Source organism: Palaemon carinicauda, chromosome 5 (genome assembly GCF_036898095.1).
Source record: "Palaemon carinicauda isolate YSFRI2023 chromosome 5, ASM3689809v2, whole genome shotgun sequence".
NCBI classification, from domain to species: Eukaryota; Metazoa; Arthropoda; class Malacostraca; order Decapoda; family Palaemonidae; genus Palaemon; species Palaemon carinicauda.
Window position 1 is genome coordinate 187,431,297 of NC_090729.1, and position 16,743 is coordinate 187,448,039.

At 41.1% G+C, this 16,743-nt stretch overlaps 1 protein-coding gene across 1 annotated transcript in view; it reads left to right on the forward strand.

Annotated features, from left to right (window-relative positions):
- Atac2 (Ada2a-containing complex component 2) overlaps positions 1–16,274 on the forward strand; it is a 57,876-nt gene extending 41,602 nt beyond the window's left edge. Inside the window, exons 10-13 of the mRNA XM_068374450.1 lie at positions 1,608–1,720; positions 10,286–10,491; positions 14,877–15,058; positions 15,895–16,274. Of these exons, the coding sequence (XP_068230551.1) occupies positions 1,608–1,720; positions 10,286–10,491; positions 14,877–15,058; positions 15,895–16,068 (675 nt within the window). The 3' untranslated portion in view covers positions 16,069–16,274. The remainder of the gene's footprint in view (positions 1–1,607; positions 1,721–10,285; positions 10,492–14,876; positions 15,059–15,894) is intronic.
- The last annotated feature ends 469 nt before the right edge of the window (positions 16,275–16,743 follow it).

Consider the following 16,743-nt stretch of genomic DNA (forward strand, 5'->3'; position numbering starts at 1 on the left):
TTCTCTATTGCTGTGTTTACTCTTATCTCTGAAAAATATAAATATCATTTTAATATTGATCCAGATTATATCTAAATAGAAGATATCTTTATTAATATGTCTAGATCATCATCATCATCATCAGCTGTAACTAGTCCACTACAAGACATAGGCTTCAGACATGGCCTTCCACTCTCATCTGTTTTTGGTCTCTATACGAGTCTCTACCCGCAAATCTTTTTAGTTTGTCAATCTATCGTCTTCTCTTCCTTCCCCCTTTTTTTTTTTGCAATCTCTAGGGACCCTTTCTGTTATTCTTAATGTTCATCTATTATCTGTCATTCTTATTATATTCCCTGCCTATGTCCATTTATTTTTTTACACGTTAGAACATACTCTGTCTAGAATATACAATTAGATAAAGGGATTTTGACGAAGGAAAAATCTATTTCTGGGCGAGGGACCTGTGTCGCCCAGTGAAATGCTCCTCAAAGCACCATTTCTAAGGTATAAATACTGCTAAAAATACCACAGAAAAAGTGATAGAATGAATTTTCTCTTTTTACTTTATTATAAATAACCAATTATCAACCTAGAAGAAGCCATGTAAGAATGACAGATTAAAAAGAACTTGACAATCTAGGTTAATAATGGGCTTCAGTTTTTATAAGTGAATGGTTGTGATTAATTGTTACTGAGGATTTTTTAAGGAGTCTTCTAGACAGAAATGCATTTATCACTATAGAAATGGAGTGACTGCATGGTAGAACCTCTTTGCCTTTTAACCATGTAATACTTTACTGTACTGTATATACAAAGGTATTGCGAATAATATACAAAAAAATTCCTATTAAATCATTTTGCTCCCAGTTAAAACCTCGGAGGATATCTCACAATAACTATAACCTATGTCCAAGAGAGTAACCATGAACGCAAGTCATCATGGCCCAAGGCCCCATATCCACTCAGCCAGGACCAGGGAGTGCCAGGCAATGGGTGCTGAGGATTTAGCAGATAACCCTGTAGACACCCACATCTCTAGCTCAGAATGATGGTAAGGTTGCTGACACCCCTGTAAGCTATCAAGCTAAAGGGGAAGGCTCAAATCCCTAACCTTCTGATTGTGAGCCAGAGATATTTTCACTTAGTTACCACAACCCTTAATTGTACATTGCTACATTTGTTAGAAGTAGTGGAGCTTTCAAGTTGGATTGAACATATACTACCTTTCATGCTGCCTCACTCATGAGCATGCACTGACACAGGTAACAAGAGTAAAGTAATTCAAATGTTTTACGCGACCTGGCTCGGGACTAGCCTCAGGGCATGTATCCTTCCGCCTGAGGATGTCCTCACAGAAAACGGAAGTAGGGTAAACTACACAAAACTCTGGTCGGTTGAGAGGAGATTCCAGGTACCTCCTAAGAAAGTAGTTCGAGGTAAGTATGTTAGGAAAAATACAAATTACTTAAAAATTTGTGATGTTAGGACCTGAATTTGAGAAGCATTTTCAATGACCTTACCAAGACTAGCATTAGCCAGGCATTCGTGACATCATTGGTTTTCACCTGTAAAGCATAAGATTACTTTAAAAGTTTGACGTTTTCACCTACTCTATTTTATTTCAGATATCTTCTAAAGAAAATCGTGGTTTGGAAGAAAAGAATTCAAGCTTCATAACAAAACTTGTTGGGTCATCTGACGAACCGCCGGCCCTCATTCGCAGCCCCTATACTCTCAGGTAATGATATCGTCTCTCTAGGTTAACAGTTATATTTGATTACTATAGATTTATATTTATTTTTCCAAGTACAGTACAGTATTTTTATTTGAAGATAGTAAGGGGTGGATGTATTTCGGATAATTCTAGGAGCAGATTGTTTTCAACAGTTTTTATTGGTATATATCAACAGTCTTCCTTATCCAATTCATGGATTGTTTTAATGTCTTCTACAGTGACCTTTTGAACATCATTAAACAGATTTGCACTGTAGTACACTGTTCCACTGTTTAGTCCCGTTGATTAATGATAGTCGATATAGTCACTTCCATTTATAAAGCCAGTAAACTATAAGGACTGGGTAATTTACCATAAAATCCTGAGTCCCATAATGCTATCTGTTGTCCTTTCTTTATCTGCAATAAGGAGTGCCCCCAGAATTAATTTTTGTTTTTCAATATTAAACTTACCCGATAATCATGTAGCTGTCAACTCCGTTGCCCGACAGAATTCTATGGAGGGATACGCCAGCTATCACAATACTAGAAGGGGGTGTACTTACCAGCGCCACCTGTGGCCAGGTACTCAATCATTTGTTGTTGACACCTCCTCAATTATTCCTCTGTCGTGCTTCCGGCTAGACATTCTGGGATACGCTCATGGTCTTCGAGTTTTTTCATGGATATTGGTGAAGTATTCTCTTAGATTAACGGCTGTCGCATACTGGAATCCTTTTTATATTAGCTAGTTAGCTTTTATATCAACTCTGATTAACGGTTTATGAATTTTTGCTTGTTTTTGGATCACCCTTTGACTTACTCTTTGAAACAAGATGTCTGACGTTTCGCAAGCTCCCTCCCATAGACGATGTAGGTCTTGCAATAGGCGTATTCCGAAGGTCTCGGTAGATCCTCACACCGCTTGTTCTGACTGTAGGGACAGGCCCTGTCTATTAGAAAATCGGTGTGAGGAGTGCGCCGGACTTTCGGAATTGGATTTTGTACGTCTTTTAAAATATTCATCCAAGTTAGAGAGAACTAGAGCTAGGAGAAGTTCTTCTCACTCTTCTATGTTTTCCTCACCTCATGATCCCCTACCTTTTCCTACCCCTGTAGTGGCTACCCCCGAACCTACTGTGTGTCCTCCGCCTGATATGTCAACTGTTTTGCGTGCTATTCAGGCTTTAGGAGATAAAGTAGAATCAGTGGTAAGTGACCATAAGTCTCTGATGGCCGAGGTTAAAGAACTAAAGGTCAAGAGTGCAGTGGGTGGAAATAGTGCCAGTGCTGTGACGAGTGCTAGTGTCTGTGCAGTGCCAAGTGCTAGTGGTGCCAGTGTGGTGCGTGAGGATTTTTCTGTGCGAGCCAGTCGTCCTCCCAGTCCGGGACCTCTTGCAAGCTCCCATGCCCAGGGGAGAAGCAATGTCGAAGGGCTTAAGGGTTCGACAGGCCTTGTTAGGCGCACAGATTTATCCTCGGTGGTTGCGGGCGTGTCTTCCTTAGACCGTCACTCCCACCTGCAGACGATTGAGCCCGTCTTCTTGTCCGCTGATCTTCATGCAGGGAAGAAACGTTGGTCTCAGGTCTCGAGACCGCTTAAACGTAGAGTTCAGTCAGCGAGTGCTCAGCCAGGTTGCAGTCATTGGCTCAGCTCCGACTCGCCTCTATCATCGATCGACTGTTCTTCGCCCAAAAGGAGTAAGGTTCTGCCTTTACAGACTCCGACTGTGACTTTACCTCAGTCTGTTATCGTTTCTACCGACCCCAAGTGGACCCTGCTTCAGTCCATGCAAGTTCAGCTTTCGGACTTGATGCGTGAGTGTCGGGCTGAGAGTGTTGCACCTCCTGCACTCCCTCCACCTGTTCTCGCTGCACCTGTGCTCTCCCAGCCTGCACCTGCTCCGCCTGTGCTCGCCCAGCCTGCACCTGCTCCGCCTGGTCGCAGCACCATCTGCCAGGCGTACGATGTTGAACCACTTTCGGAGCTTGCTGTTCACAGTGTTGTTCAACCTCAGCCTTCTTTAAGGCAACCCTTGCTTTGGGATCAGGAGAGTTACACTCTTCCTCCTCCTCCCCTTGCTGCTCCACCAGTGGTGCAACTCTCGGTTGGGGTACAACAACCTCTCCCCTCCGTGAGTCTGTCTGCTCAACCAGCGCTGCACCGAGTTCAACCCTCATCTAGGCAAGCTCATCTACACCATGCACTTGCGCCTCAGGAGCCTCAGCTTGCTAGAACTTTACCTTGTTCTGCGCAGCCTCAACCTTCTCATGCTCCACTCATCTCTCAGGAACAGGAACGGACTACTCCGCCTCCGTCCTCCGCTCAGCTGGTGCAATCCTTGGGTGCAACTCTTGCTAGAAGTCAACCTCCTTCACCCTTGCACCTGCCTTCTGCTCCGACTGTTGTTCAGCCTATACAGTCTGAACCTCAGGTTTTCCCTCAAGTTGAGGAAACCTCTGTTGTTGTTCCTACCCGTTCTGACTCTGCGGTTCAGCATTCTGGTCCTTTTGCTACGCTACCTTCTGCTGATGAAGTGTCGGATGATGAGGAGGCACATCTTGATCCCTCATCAGACGTGGAGGAGTCTAAGCTTTCTCCATTGTCTGTTGATTTTAGAAAGGTCTTGGCTCTACTCAGGGAGCTTTACCCTGACCACTTCGTCTCTGCTGTTCCCCGCTCTCCTCCATCTGAGTTCTCGCTAGGCGTGCAACAAGCTAAGTCGAGCTATACTAAGCTTGTCCTAGCTAGATCTTCCAAGAGGGCCTTGAGGACCTTAGGGGAGTGGCTTCAGTCTAAACAACACCTGGGCAAGACTTCCTTCATGTTCCCTCCAACGAAGCTCGCATCGAAAGGTTGCGTTTGGTATGCCACAGGGGAAGCACCAGGCTTGGGAGTTCCTGCCTCTGCCCAGGCTGACTTCTCAAGTCTGGTGGACTCGCCTAGGAGGACTGCGATGAGACGCTCGAAGGTTTGTTGGACCTTCTCAGACCTGGATCATCTTCTGAAAGGGTTGTTCAGAGCTTTCGAAATGTTCAACTTTCTCGACTGGTGCCTGGGAGCCCTCAGCAAGAAAACATCTCCTGCGGACAAAGACTCTGCCATGTTAATTATGTCCTGCATGGATAAGGCTATCAGGGATGGATCGGGTGAGCTAGCGTCGTTATTTGTATCAGGGGTGTTGAAGAAGAGGGAACAACTGTGTACCTTCCTCTCAGCCAGCATTACACCGTGCCAGCGGTCACAGCTCCTTTTTGCTCCACTCTCAAAGTTCCTCTTTCCCGAGGAGCTAGTTAATGACTTGTCGGCTGCCCTGATACAGAAGGACACGCACGATCTTGTAGCTTCTTCGGCTCGTAAGTCTAAGGTTACCACCTCTGTCCCCAAGACTTATCGCTCTCCAGTGGCTGATACCCCGGCCTCTAGGTTCATACCGCCCTTTCGTGGTAGAGCCCCCAGCCGAGGAAGCTCCCGTCCAGACTCTCACAGGGGCAAGTCTAAGAAAGGACCCAGGACATCTAAGGGAAAGCACTGACTCTCAGATTCTCCAGACAACAGTAGGAGCCAGGCTCAAGATCTTCTGGCAAGCCTGGGAGAAGAGAGGTGCAGACGCACAGTCTGTCAGTTGGCTGAGGTACGGTTACAGGATTCCATTCTGCCTCAAACCACCTCTGACCACATCGCCCATCAACCTCTCTCCCAACTACAAAGAAGAGGACAAGAGGCTAGCATTGCAACAGGAGGTGTCGCTACTTGTGCAGAAGAAGGCAGTGGTTATAGTCCGGGACCATCAATCCCCGGGCTTCTACAACCGTCTCTTTCTTGTGGCCAAAAAGACAGGAGGTTGGAGACCGGTGCTGGACGTCAGCTCTCTCAACGAGTATGTCACCAAGCGGACGTTCACAATGGAGACGACCAAGTCGGTCTTAGCAGCGGTCAGACAGGAGGACTGGATGGTCTCGTTGGACTTGAAAGATGCATACTTTCACGTTCCCATTCATCCAGACTCCCAACCTTTCCTGAGATTCGTTTTTGGAAAGGTTGTCTATCAGTTCCAAGCCCTGTGTTTTGGCCTAAGCACAGCTCCTATGGTCTTTACTCATCTGATGAGGAATGTAGCGAAATTCCTGCTCTTATCGAACATCAGAGCTTCCCTCTACCTAGACGACTGGCTGTTGAGAGCCTCCACGAGTCGTCGTTGTCTGGAGAACCTCTCTTGGACTTTAGATCTAATCAGAGACCTAGGTCTATTAGTCAATATAGAGAAATCTCAACTCATTCCCTCCCAATCCATTGTGTACCTGGGAATGGAGATTCAGAGTCGGGATTTTCGGGCTTTTCCATCGGCCCCCAGGATAAACCAAGCCCTACAGTACATCATGAGCATGCTGAAGAGGAGCAATTGCTCAGTGAGACAGTGGATGAGTCTCACAGGGACCCTCTCATCTCTGGCCCTGTTTGTCGAGCTAGGGAGACTCCACCTCCGCCCTCTCCAATTCCATCTTGCAGCTCATTGGGACAAGGGCTCGACTCTAGAAGCAGTCTCTATCCCTATCAACCAAGAGATGAAGACCACTCTCCGGTGGTGGAAGCACAATCTTCTTCTCAAGGAGGGTCTATCATTGGCCATCCAGACCCCCCCTCTTCATCTCTTCTCGGATGCATCGGACTCGGGCTGGGGTGCAACCTTGGACGGACGGGAATGCTCAGGAGTATGGGACAAGGAACAAAAATTACTCCACATCAACTGCAAGGAACTGTTAGCAGTCCATCTTGCCCTGTTGAACTTCAAGTCCCTCCTGCTAGGCAAAGTGGTGGAGGTGAATTCAGACAACACCACAGCCTTGGCTTACATCTCCAAGCAAGGAGGGACCCATTCGAGGAGCCTTTACGAGATCGCAAGGGACCTCCTCATTTGGTCAAGAGGTCTAAACCTCACACTGGTCACGAGGTTCATCCAGGGCGATATGAATGTTACAGCGGATCGCCTCAGCAGAAGGAATCAGGTCATTCCCACGGAATGGACCCTCCACAGGAGTGTGTGCAACAGACTTTGGAAGTTGTGGGGTCAACCTACCATAGACCTGTTTGCCACCTCCATCACCAAGAGACTTCCGCTTTATTGTTCCCCTGTTCCAGACCCTGCAGCGGTTCATGTAGATGCTTTTCTTCTGAACTGGTCCCATCTCGACCTGTACGCATTCCCTCCGTTCAAGATTATAAACAAAGTTCTGCAGAAATTTGTCTCGCACGAAGGGACACGGCTGACGCTGGTTGCTCCCCTTTGGCCTGCAAGAGAATGGTACACAGAGGTACGTCAATGGCTAGTCGACTTCCCCAGGACTCTACCTCTAAGAGTGGACCTTCTACGTCAACCACACGTAGACAGGTTACATCCAAACCTCCACGCTCTTCGACTGACTGCCTTCAGACTGTCGAAAGATTCGCTAGAGCTAGAGGCTTTTCGAAGGAGGCAGCCAGTGCGATTGCCAGAGCTAGAAGAATTTCCACTCGTAGAGTCTACCAGTCTAAGTGGGAGGTCTTCCGAAGCTGGTGTAGAGCCAATTCAATATCCTCTACCAATACCTCTGTGATCCAAATAGCTGACTTCCTTATTCATCTTAGGAATGAGAGATCCCTTTCAACATCTACGATTAAAGGGTATAGGAGCATGTTGGCCTCAGTCCTCCGCCACAGGGGTTTGGACCTGTCTTCCAACAAGGACCTTCAAGACATTCTCAAGTCTTTTGAGACGTCTAAAGAACGTCGTCTTTCCACTCCAGGCTGGAATCTGGACGTAGTCTTAAGGTTCCTTATGACATCTAGGTTCGAACCTCTCCAGTCAGCTTCCTTCAAGGATCTTACCCTCAAGACTGCTTTTCTCGTTTGCCTTGCAACAGCTAAGAGAGTCAGTGAGGTTCATGCCTTCAGCAAGAACATTGGTTTCACAACCGAATCAGCTACATGTTCTTTTCAGCTTGGATTCCTAGCAAAGAACGAGCTTCCTTCACGTCCTTGGCCTAGATCGTTCGAAATACCTAGCCTCTCCAACATGGTAGGTAACGAACTAGAGAGAGTTCTTTGCCCTGTCAGAGCTCTCAAATATTATCTGAAGAGGTCTAAACCTATTCGAGGACAGTCAGAAGCCTTATGGTGTGCCATCAAGAAACCCTCAAGGCCCATGTCCAAGAATGGGCTTTCGTACTATATAAGGCTTCTGATCAGAGAAGCACATTCTCACTTAAAGGAGGAAGACCTTGCATTGCTGAAGGTAAGGACCCACGAAGTAAGAGCTGTAGCTACTTCGTTGGCCTTTAATAAAAACCGTTCTCTGCAGAGCATTATGGATGCAACATATTGGAGGAGCAAGTCAGTGTTTGCATCATTTTATCTGAAAGATGTCCAGTCTCTTTACGAGAACTGCTACACCCTGGGACCATTCGTAGCAGCGAGTGCAGTAGTAGGTGAGGGCTCAGCCACTACATTCCCATAATCCCATAACCTTTTTAACCTTTCTCTTGAATACTTTTATTGTTGTTTTTATGGTTGTTACGGTAAGCTAAGAAGCCTTCCGCATCCTTGGATTTGGCGGGTGGTCTATTCATTCTTGAGAAGCGCCTGGGTTAAAGGTTTGGTAGAGGTCCTTTAGTAGGGTTGCAACCCCTTGTACTTTGGCACCTTTGGGTTGATTCAGCCTCCAAGAGGAACGCTGCGCTCAGTAAGGAAGACGAACTTTAAATAAAAGGCAGAGTAACGGTTCTATTCGACTTCCTTACCAGGTACTTATTATTTCATTGTTATTTGAGATAACTGTTATATGAAATTTTGGGATACTTAGCTATCCTTTAATCATGTACACTGGTTTTCACCCACCTCCCTGGGTGTGAATCAGCTACATGATTATCGGGTAAGTTTAATATTGAAAAATGTTATTTTTATTAATAAAATAAATTTTTGAATATACTTACCCGATAATCATGATTTAATCGACCCTCCCTTTCCTCCCCAGAGAGAACCAGTGGACCGAGGAATAATTGAGGAGGTGTCAACAACAAATGATTGAGTACCTGGCCACAGGTGGCGCTGGTAAGTACACCCCCTTCTAGTATTGTGATAGCTGGCGTATCCCTCCATAGAATTCTGTCGGGCAACGGAGTTGACAGCTACATGATTATCGGGTAAGTATATCCAAAAATTTATTTTATTAATAAAAATAACATTTTTTAATCCTACCTCTTAATTGTCGTCTTCCTTCCTTTTTTCATGTAGAGAAAGGCTTACACATTACAGTCCTATAACCCTTTTACCCCCAGGCTCTTTGGAAGTTTCCAACCCTTAACCCCCAAGGGGTTATTTTTTTCCCAGCACATTTTGCAGTATATTTTTTTTAAATTGCTCTAACAGCCTTAATTTTTGTCATAGAGAGGTCAGGTTGGTCTCAATCTCTCGGAAAATGCCTGAACTTTCTAAAAAAGAATTATCAAAAATATGAAAAAAAAATGTTTATGGCATTTTTTTGCAAGGACGTACCGGTACGTCCATGGGGGTAAAGGGATGGGTTTTGTGAAACGTACCAGTACGTCCTTTTAGGGGTAAAAGGGTTAATAATCTTAGTGATGAGGTTTATGGATGAATTTATGTTTAATGATATGTGGATATAAAAAAAGAACAGTAACTATAGTATCCAGAGGTAATTTGGCTGCTTATTCAAGATTTCTCCAGAATACAGTACAATAAATTATAAGGGTGTCCATAAACTTATCAAGATTTTTCTGATATATTTAGATATTGCATAAAATTTTTAATAGTCTGGGTACATATCAAAAGCTTTCTTCCACACTATTAATGCAAAGTCATATTGACATGAAAAGTATTGAAAATAAATTTGACCGTCTAAGTTAAAGGCAAACAGGAACCTTGAAAAAGGTCTGATAACAACATACCCTTAAGAACTATGTTGAATGCTTTTATAAATTGAATAGATTCGAATATGCCAAGTATGAAAACAACTACAGTATAGTACTACACCTATGCTAAATCAAGCAATACTGTTCATGTTGTGGATGCAGCTAAATACACCATTTCCAAAAAAAAAAAAAGATAGGGTAATGATAATGAGTCTTTATGCAATAAATGTTTCATATTCACTATTGTTATTAAATTTATATCAATAAGTAAGATTTAATTGTTTTAACCCTTTTACCCCCAAAGGACGTTCTGGTATGTTTCACAAGACTCATCTTTTTACTCCCATAGACGTACCGGTACGTCCTTGCAAAAAACTGCTATTTACATTTTTTTTTTTTTGCATATTTTTGATAATTTTTTGAGAAACTTCAGGCATTTTCCAAGAGAATGAGACCAACCTGACCTCTCTATGACGAAAATTAAGGCTGTTAGAGCAATTTAAAAAAAATATACTGCAAAATGTGCTTGAAAAAAAAATAACCCCTTGGGGGTTAAGGGTTGGAAAGTTCCAAATAGCCCGGGGGTAAAAGGGTTAAATGTAAGAAGTATTTATTTATTAAGAACAATTATTTTATTGTAACCAGTCAAGTGAAATATGAATCGTTTTCATGTTTATTTCAGAGACTTAAAACCATATATTATGCGAGATTATGAATCTGTTCCTCTGAAACTTCAATTATTGCAAGAAATTGTCAGATATCCTCATCGTAATGACAAAACCTGGTCTCCACCACCTCGATATCCAATCGACTACTGCTATGTAACGCCAAAACATATTCCAGCTATGAATCAAATGGCCCGACATTTTTTTTGGCCTGGCATTGATTGTAAGTATTAAATGTAGTAATTCATTTGTTTATATTGCTTATGAACTACTCACAAGTGGGTCTATATAATGCATTTTGCTGCTAGGGGATGGTGGGCTGTGGCACCCTAGTAGTATCAGCCAAAACTTGGCGTAATCCCTCGTCAGGCCGGGAGGAGCAGAGAGAGGACAGGTCCCTTTTGTTCCTTTGTTTGATGTCGGCTAACCTCCAAAATTGGGGGAAGTGCCTTGGTAAATAGATAGATAGACTTTACTGTAAGTGAGTGGGTTAATTGACTTTGTTCCTATATTTTAACTGGGATTGCAGATTTTGGTTTGGTTGATAAAAGTAGTTTTGATTAAGGAAAAACCTATTTTAGGTGAGATGGTGTGTGGTATCTTAGGACTTTCCTGTAAAATGCTAGAACAGGGAATTCAATGCAACATAGATTACCAGTGAGATATTGTTTCCCATGTTCTGAGACCAGTGTTTCAATGTGCAAAGCCCGTATTTGGTGTGTATAAGGAAGACTGACTGGTATTTTTGTATGGCTACTTTTATCAGCATTTTCCTTACAAAGTATTTGAGTGTCTTGGTTTTGGTGTGATAAAATGGTGTCATGGAGGGGATTTGGAGTTCTATGACCAACCCCGACCTTATGAGACTACGCTCTGTCCCCACCAAGAAACAGTCTAACGTTCTTGAAAACGATGGAGACGACCTTTAAGTTGAAGACATTCATGGATGAGGTCCTTTGCCTCAGCTCAGTTTAGCAGCACCCTTTTATCCCCTAATTTTCCTCCAGTTATTATTATTATTACTAGCCAAGCTACAACCCTAGTTGGAAAAGCAAGTAGCTATAAGCCCAAGGGCTCCAATATGGAAAAATAGCCCCGTGAGGAAAGGAAATAAGGAAATAAATAAATGATGAGAAAAAATTAGGAATAAATCATTCTAAAAACAGTTATGTCAAAACAGATGTCATATATTAACAATGTCAAAACAGATAGTTGCCGTAATCCTTTGAAAAAAATCCCTAAATAGCAGAGATGTGAGACTACCTGAGCAGGAAGATTTTACTGCCTCTGTTATTCTTGAGGGAACTGAAGTGTAGACTAAAGGGGCTTGGGATGAATATGTGGTGCTGGTCTCTTTGCTGATTGCCTCTGATTCATACTATTAGCCTCGGAGGCCAATGCCTTGTAATTAAAGGTTTTCTTCTTGTAAAGGTAAGGCCGAAATATTTTCCCCCGTTTCTTTAGAAGTAAAGTGCCAACTGAATGTACATAAGCTTTTGGCATATCCACTTAAGCTTAGGGTAGTCGTCGGCATGTACTCGTATCCGAATATCATAGTTTTTAGCTCCAATAGAAGGTTGAATAGAGGAGAGGGTCATTTTAGGTTAATTATTGTTGGGATGGTGGGCCTTCTTATGGCTTGTGAGACCAATTTGCGCCCTGAATATTCGAGGGAATTGTCCAACTTGAATCGTAGGATGTGGTTGTGGTTAACTTTCTCTTTCTGCCTGTTGCTGTCGTTTAGCCAACAAGTTGGCTCTTCTATTCTCTTCAAAGAGGTCCATGCCCACTTTAACTTTATAAATCTACATAAAGTGTCACTATATAGACACTCCTCCATTTTTATCTTCTCTAGATGGCAAGCAGCCTCCCTGTACCTCCATGCATCAAATTTTGATTGTACACTGTAGTCACAAGCAATGTCTTGTAAATTAAAATACAGTACTACAAAGACTGGCTGATAGAAATTATAGGTTATTCAAGTTTTAATGATCATTTCTTCTATTGATAACATTCATTATATATATATATATATATATATATATATATATATATATATATATATATATATATATATATATACATATATATATATATATATATATATATATATATATATATATATATATATATATATATAAATATACTGTATATATATATATATATATATATATATATATATATATATATATATATATATATATATATATTATATATATATATATATATATATATATATATATATATATATATATATATATATATATATATATATATATAATTACTGTATCATATAAAGGCTTGGGAGCCCATTGATTCCACACCCGTGCCTAACCTAACTAAGGTTAGACAATTTTACTAAAATTTTATATTTACAGTAAACAGTACAGTATATAAAACATTCAAATTTAGCCTACTCAGGTATAATTAGCTGATTTTTTTTTTGCAAGCAAATCACCAAAATTTACATGAATATGTATGTTAGTCCGTCATATGTAAAAAAGATAGGCTACGCAAGTGTAAACATCATTGAAAAAGGGGTCAGCAGCCTAAGCAGGATTAAAACATATAAAATTGTAACAGTTATTGTATGTAAACACTCCCAAGCGGACGTGAACGCTAAAGCTGAAAGTTGTTATACGCGGGTAACCATGAATATATACTATGCTATGTGAGCTGAAAAATATAGGGTAAGTGATCAAACTTACAAAAGCTAATAATTGAAATGAAAGGAGTTAAAAAACCATAAAATTGGAGAAGTGATAAGCTACAAAAACTAAAGACCTTCGTCCTATCAAGAGAACTGGGATTGAATGGCTTCAAATGTCGTTAGGAGCCGATCGCCTGAACAGGCAAAACAAACAATTAAAGTGATTTTGAACGATAATTAAACCCCTCTATTACATTAACACTATTAATAAGGGTAGTGGATAACTAAATCAAATCTCGTTTGAAGTACTTTTACTAAACTTAATAGTAGATGAAGACTTCTCCCTTCCTGGATCTGAATAAGGAACGTCTTGACAGCTAGGCGACAATAACGAATATGGTACCATGACGCAAGTTACTGCACAAGTAACATTACCCCAGGTTAGTATTGATTCTCGGTAATGACGTATCATCGATTGCCAGATGAATTCAGCATTGAAGGTGCTGTGAGGAGTTCAATAGAGCCCTTATACACACTGAGTCTGTCATTTACACATTAATACACTGGTCCTAGAGCGAGGAAGACAGTATTTCGCTGGTAATCTATATTTCATTGGATTCCTTGTTGTAGTCTTTTGCAGGAAAGTGTAGACGACATAGCACATTAACCCCAAAAATATGCAATATCAAGGTTGTCTTCATTCTAACTTCTGCTAATTTCTTATCAGTGTCTGAAGGCAGATAGACAAGTATCAAGTGTCTTGAAATAAGCAAAGCAATACATAGATTGCAGTAGATCCTTCAACTTTTGAGTAGGAGCCCAATCTCTTACCAAAAACGTGCACTGATTAATTCTTTTTCATCAGCAGCAGATGTGATTATTGTTTGCTCATAAGATTATTATACTATATTCCTTCATCTGCTTCAGTATCATAATTATCCATACTAAAAATTTAATATTTTTAGTGGTTCATTTGTTGACTCCATGATTATAAAGATACAGTGTCCTTATGATGAAGGGATTATCTAAATGGAAGACAGCCTGTGAATAGTGGTTTTCACACGCCCCTGTTGTATACACGACACCCACAAGGTGATCGCGCGAGGGTAGTAACCTCTGCATTCCATGCTTTTATCTTTCTCTAGTATATTTGGAAGATTTATATTAGAAAAGTTTAAAGAAGGACCCTTTTCACCGGGCGTCACAGGTCTCTTCCCAGAAATAGATTTTTCCTTTGTCAAAATCCCTTTTTTACAAAATCATTAATACAGACTTATTCTGTCTTTTCAACCCATTCAGTTTGTTCACATTTCTAGACTATAGCCAGAGTAAGAAACAGTGTTATGACAAGTAAAACAGAAGGCCCCTTTTCTTAGTGGATATCTTGCCTATCTTTAGCTATGGCTTAGCACAGTATTTCTTTTTATTATGTGTCATCAGGGTTTTTTTTTTTTTTTTTTTTTTCAGCCCCCTGTGGCCGCGGGGGCATATAGAAATTAGAATAGCGCCAACGTTATCCCTGCGTGTCGTAAGAGGCGACTAAAAGGGACGGGACGAGGGGGCTGGGAACCCCCTCTCCCGTATCTACATCCTGTGAGACATCAACAAAGAGATGGAGCTGGGGGGAGAGTGACTGCTCCCCGCACTCTAGTTGTAGGCCCTGCTGCTGCCTCCGATGCCCTAGATGACTGCGGAGGTAGCAGCAGTAGGGGACTCAGCATTATGAAGCTTCATCTGTGGTGGATAATGTGGGAGGGTGGGCTGTGGCACCCTAGCAGTACCAGCTGAACTCGGTTGAGTCCCTTGTTAGGCTGGAGGAACGTAGAGAGTAGAGGTCCCCTTTTTTGTTTTGTTTCATTTGTTGATGTCGGCTACCCCCCAAAATTGGGGGAAGTGCCTTGGTATAGGTATGTATGTGATCAGTGAAAGTTATAGTTTTGTGAATTTTTCTTTAACAGTGTCTGAAGTTCTTCAGTATCCCGATCACACTTGCGTGGTGCTCTACCGTCACCTGGTCATTGGATTTGGGATATTAGTACCTGACACAGGTTTCAATACAGCGTACCTGTCTTTCCTTTTAGTTCATCCTGAGTGGCAGAGAGCTGGCATTGCAACTTTTGTTTTGTACCATCTTATACAGGTAAGTTAGGATAATTTCGATCCCCATGACTGAAGTGTGTATTCTGTCGTACTGTATATATATTAGATATGTTTTTTTCCAGACCAAGTAATTTGCAAATGTATATCGCAAGCTGTTCATAGCCAGTGTAAAACTGATATCTTGAAGGACAGGCAAAAATACTTCATAACACTCATAATCTAATTGTTTTGTACTTATGTATTTATAATTGACCTAATGCTTGCAAGTACTTAAAGCTTTAAGAAATGCAGAAAGCAATATGGTACTTTCAAAATTGCCATCTATTTTTTTAGTTTATCAATGCAGTACTGTATTTTCTTTTAATGGACCAAGTTACTGTATAATGAAAGAAGAGATCCTTACTAAGATATTTTTCTTCTGTAATTTAAGCATGGTTTCCTATACTCCAGCAGAAAGAGTACAAGGAACATCTGTCGTAAACATGTTTTATAATGATGAATCGTGCTCTAACAAATAGGAATCATAGTCATATATTAACCCTTTTACCCCCAGGCTCTTTGGAAATTTCCAACCCGTAACCCCCAAGGGGTTATTTTTTCCCCAGCACATTTTGCAGTATATATTATTTAAATTACTCTAACAGCCTTAATTTTTGTCATAGAGAGGTCAGGTTGGTCTCATTCTCTTGGAAAATGCCTGAATTTTCTCAAAAAAAATATCAAAAATATGAAAAAATTATTTTTTATAGCATTTTTTTGCAAGGACGTACCGGTACGTCTATGGTGGTAAAGGGATGGCTTTTGTGAAACGTACCAGTGCGTCCTTTGGGGGTAAAAGGGCTAACATGATATATAACAGTTATGATTTCTTTTCAGACTTGCATGGGGAAGGACATCACGCTTCATGTGTTTGCAGCCAATCCAGCACTGATTCTCTACCAAAAGTTTGGCTTTAAAGTGGAAGAGTTCCTGTTAGATTTTTATGATAAATATCTGCCTGAAGATAGTCATGAATGTAAGCACGCCATGTTCTTACGTTTAAGCAGATAGTACTCTGTAATGCAATCATTTTTGCATTGTTATACAACGCTGTGAAATCTTTTTGCCTCGTCAACGTTTTCTTTTAACCCTTTTACCCCCAGGGTATTTGGAAATTTCCAACCCTTAACCCCCAGGGGTTATTTTTTTCAAGCACATTTTGCAGTATATTTTTTTTAGAATTGCTCTAACAGCCTTAATTTTTGTCATAGAGAGGTCAGGTTGGTCTCATTCTCGTGGAAAATGCCTGAATTTTCTCAAAAATCTTCAAAAATATGCAAAAAAAAATTTAAATAGCATGTTTTTGCAAGGACGTACCGGTACGTTCATGAGGGTAAAGGGATGAGTTTTGTGAAACGTACCAGTACGTCCTTTGGGGGTAAAAGGGTTAAAAGATATGCAAGATTAATTTCTGCCTACTTCTGGTGTGATAGTTTCGTTTCATACAGAATTTTCAGATAAAATGTTAGCAATTGTCATTGATGTGTATGAATCTGTATTATCCTTTGCCTTCAAATTCTTTGTAATATTATTGTAAATATGTCTTATTTATTCATTATTTTCATCATAGCTAAACTATATAAAGATTATGTAGCTGAAAACCTCCACCATTTTTTTTTAATTATAGATTCCATTTTACTAGCTGTTTTAACAATAACAATTGTTAAACTTAGAGTAATCTTTTTA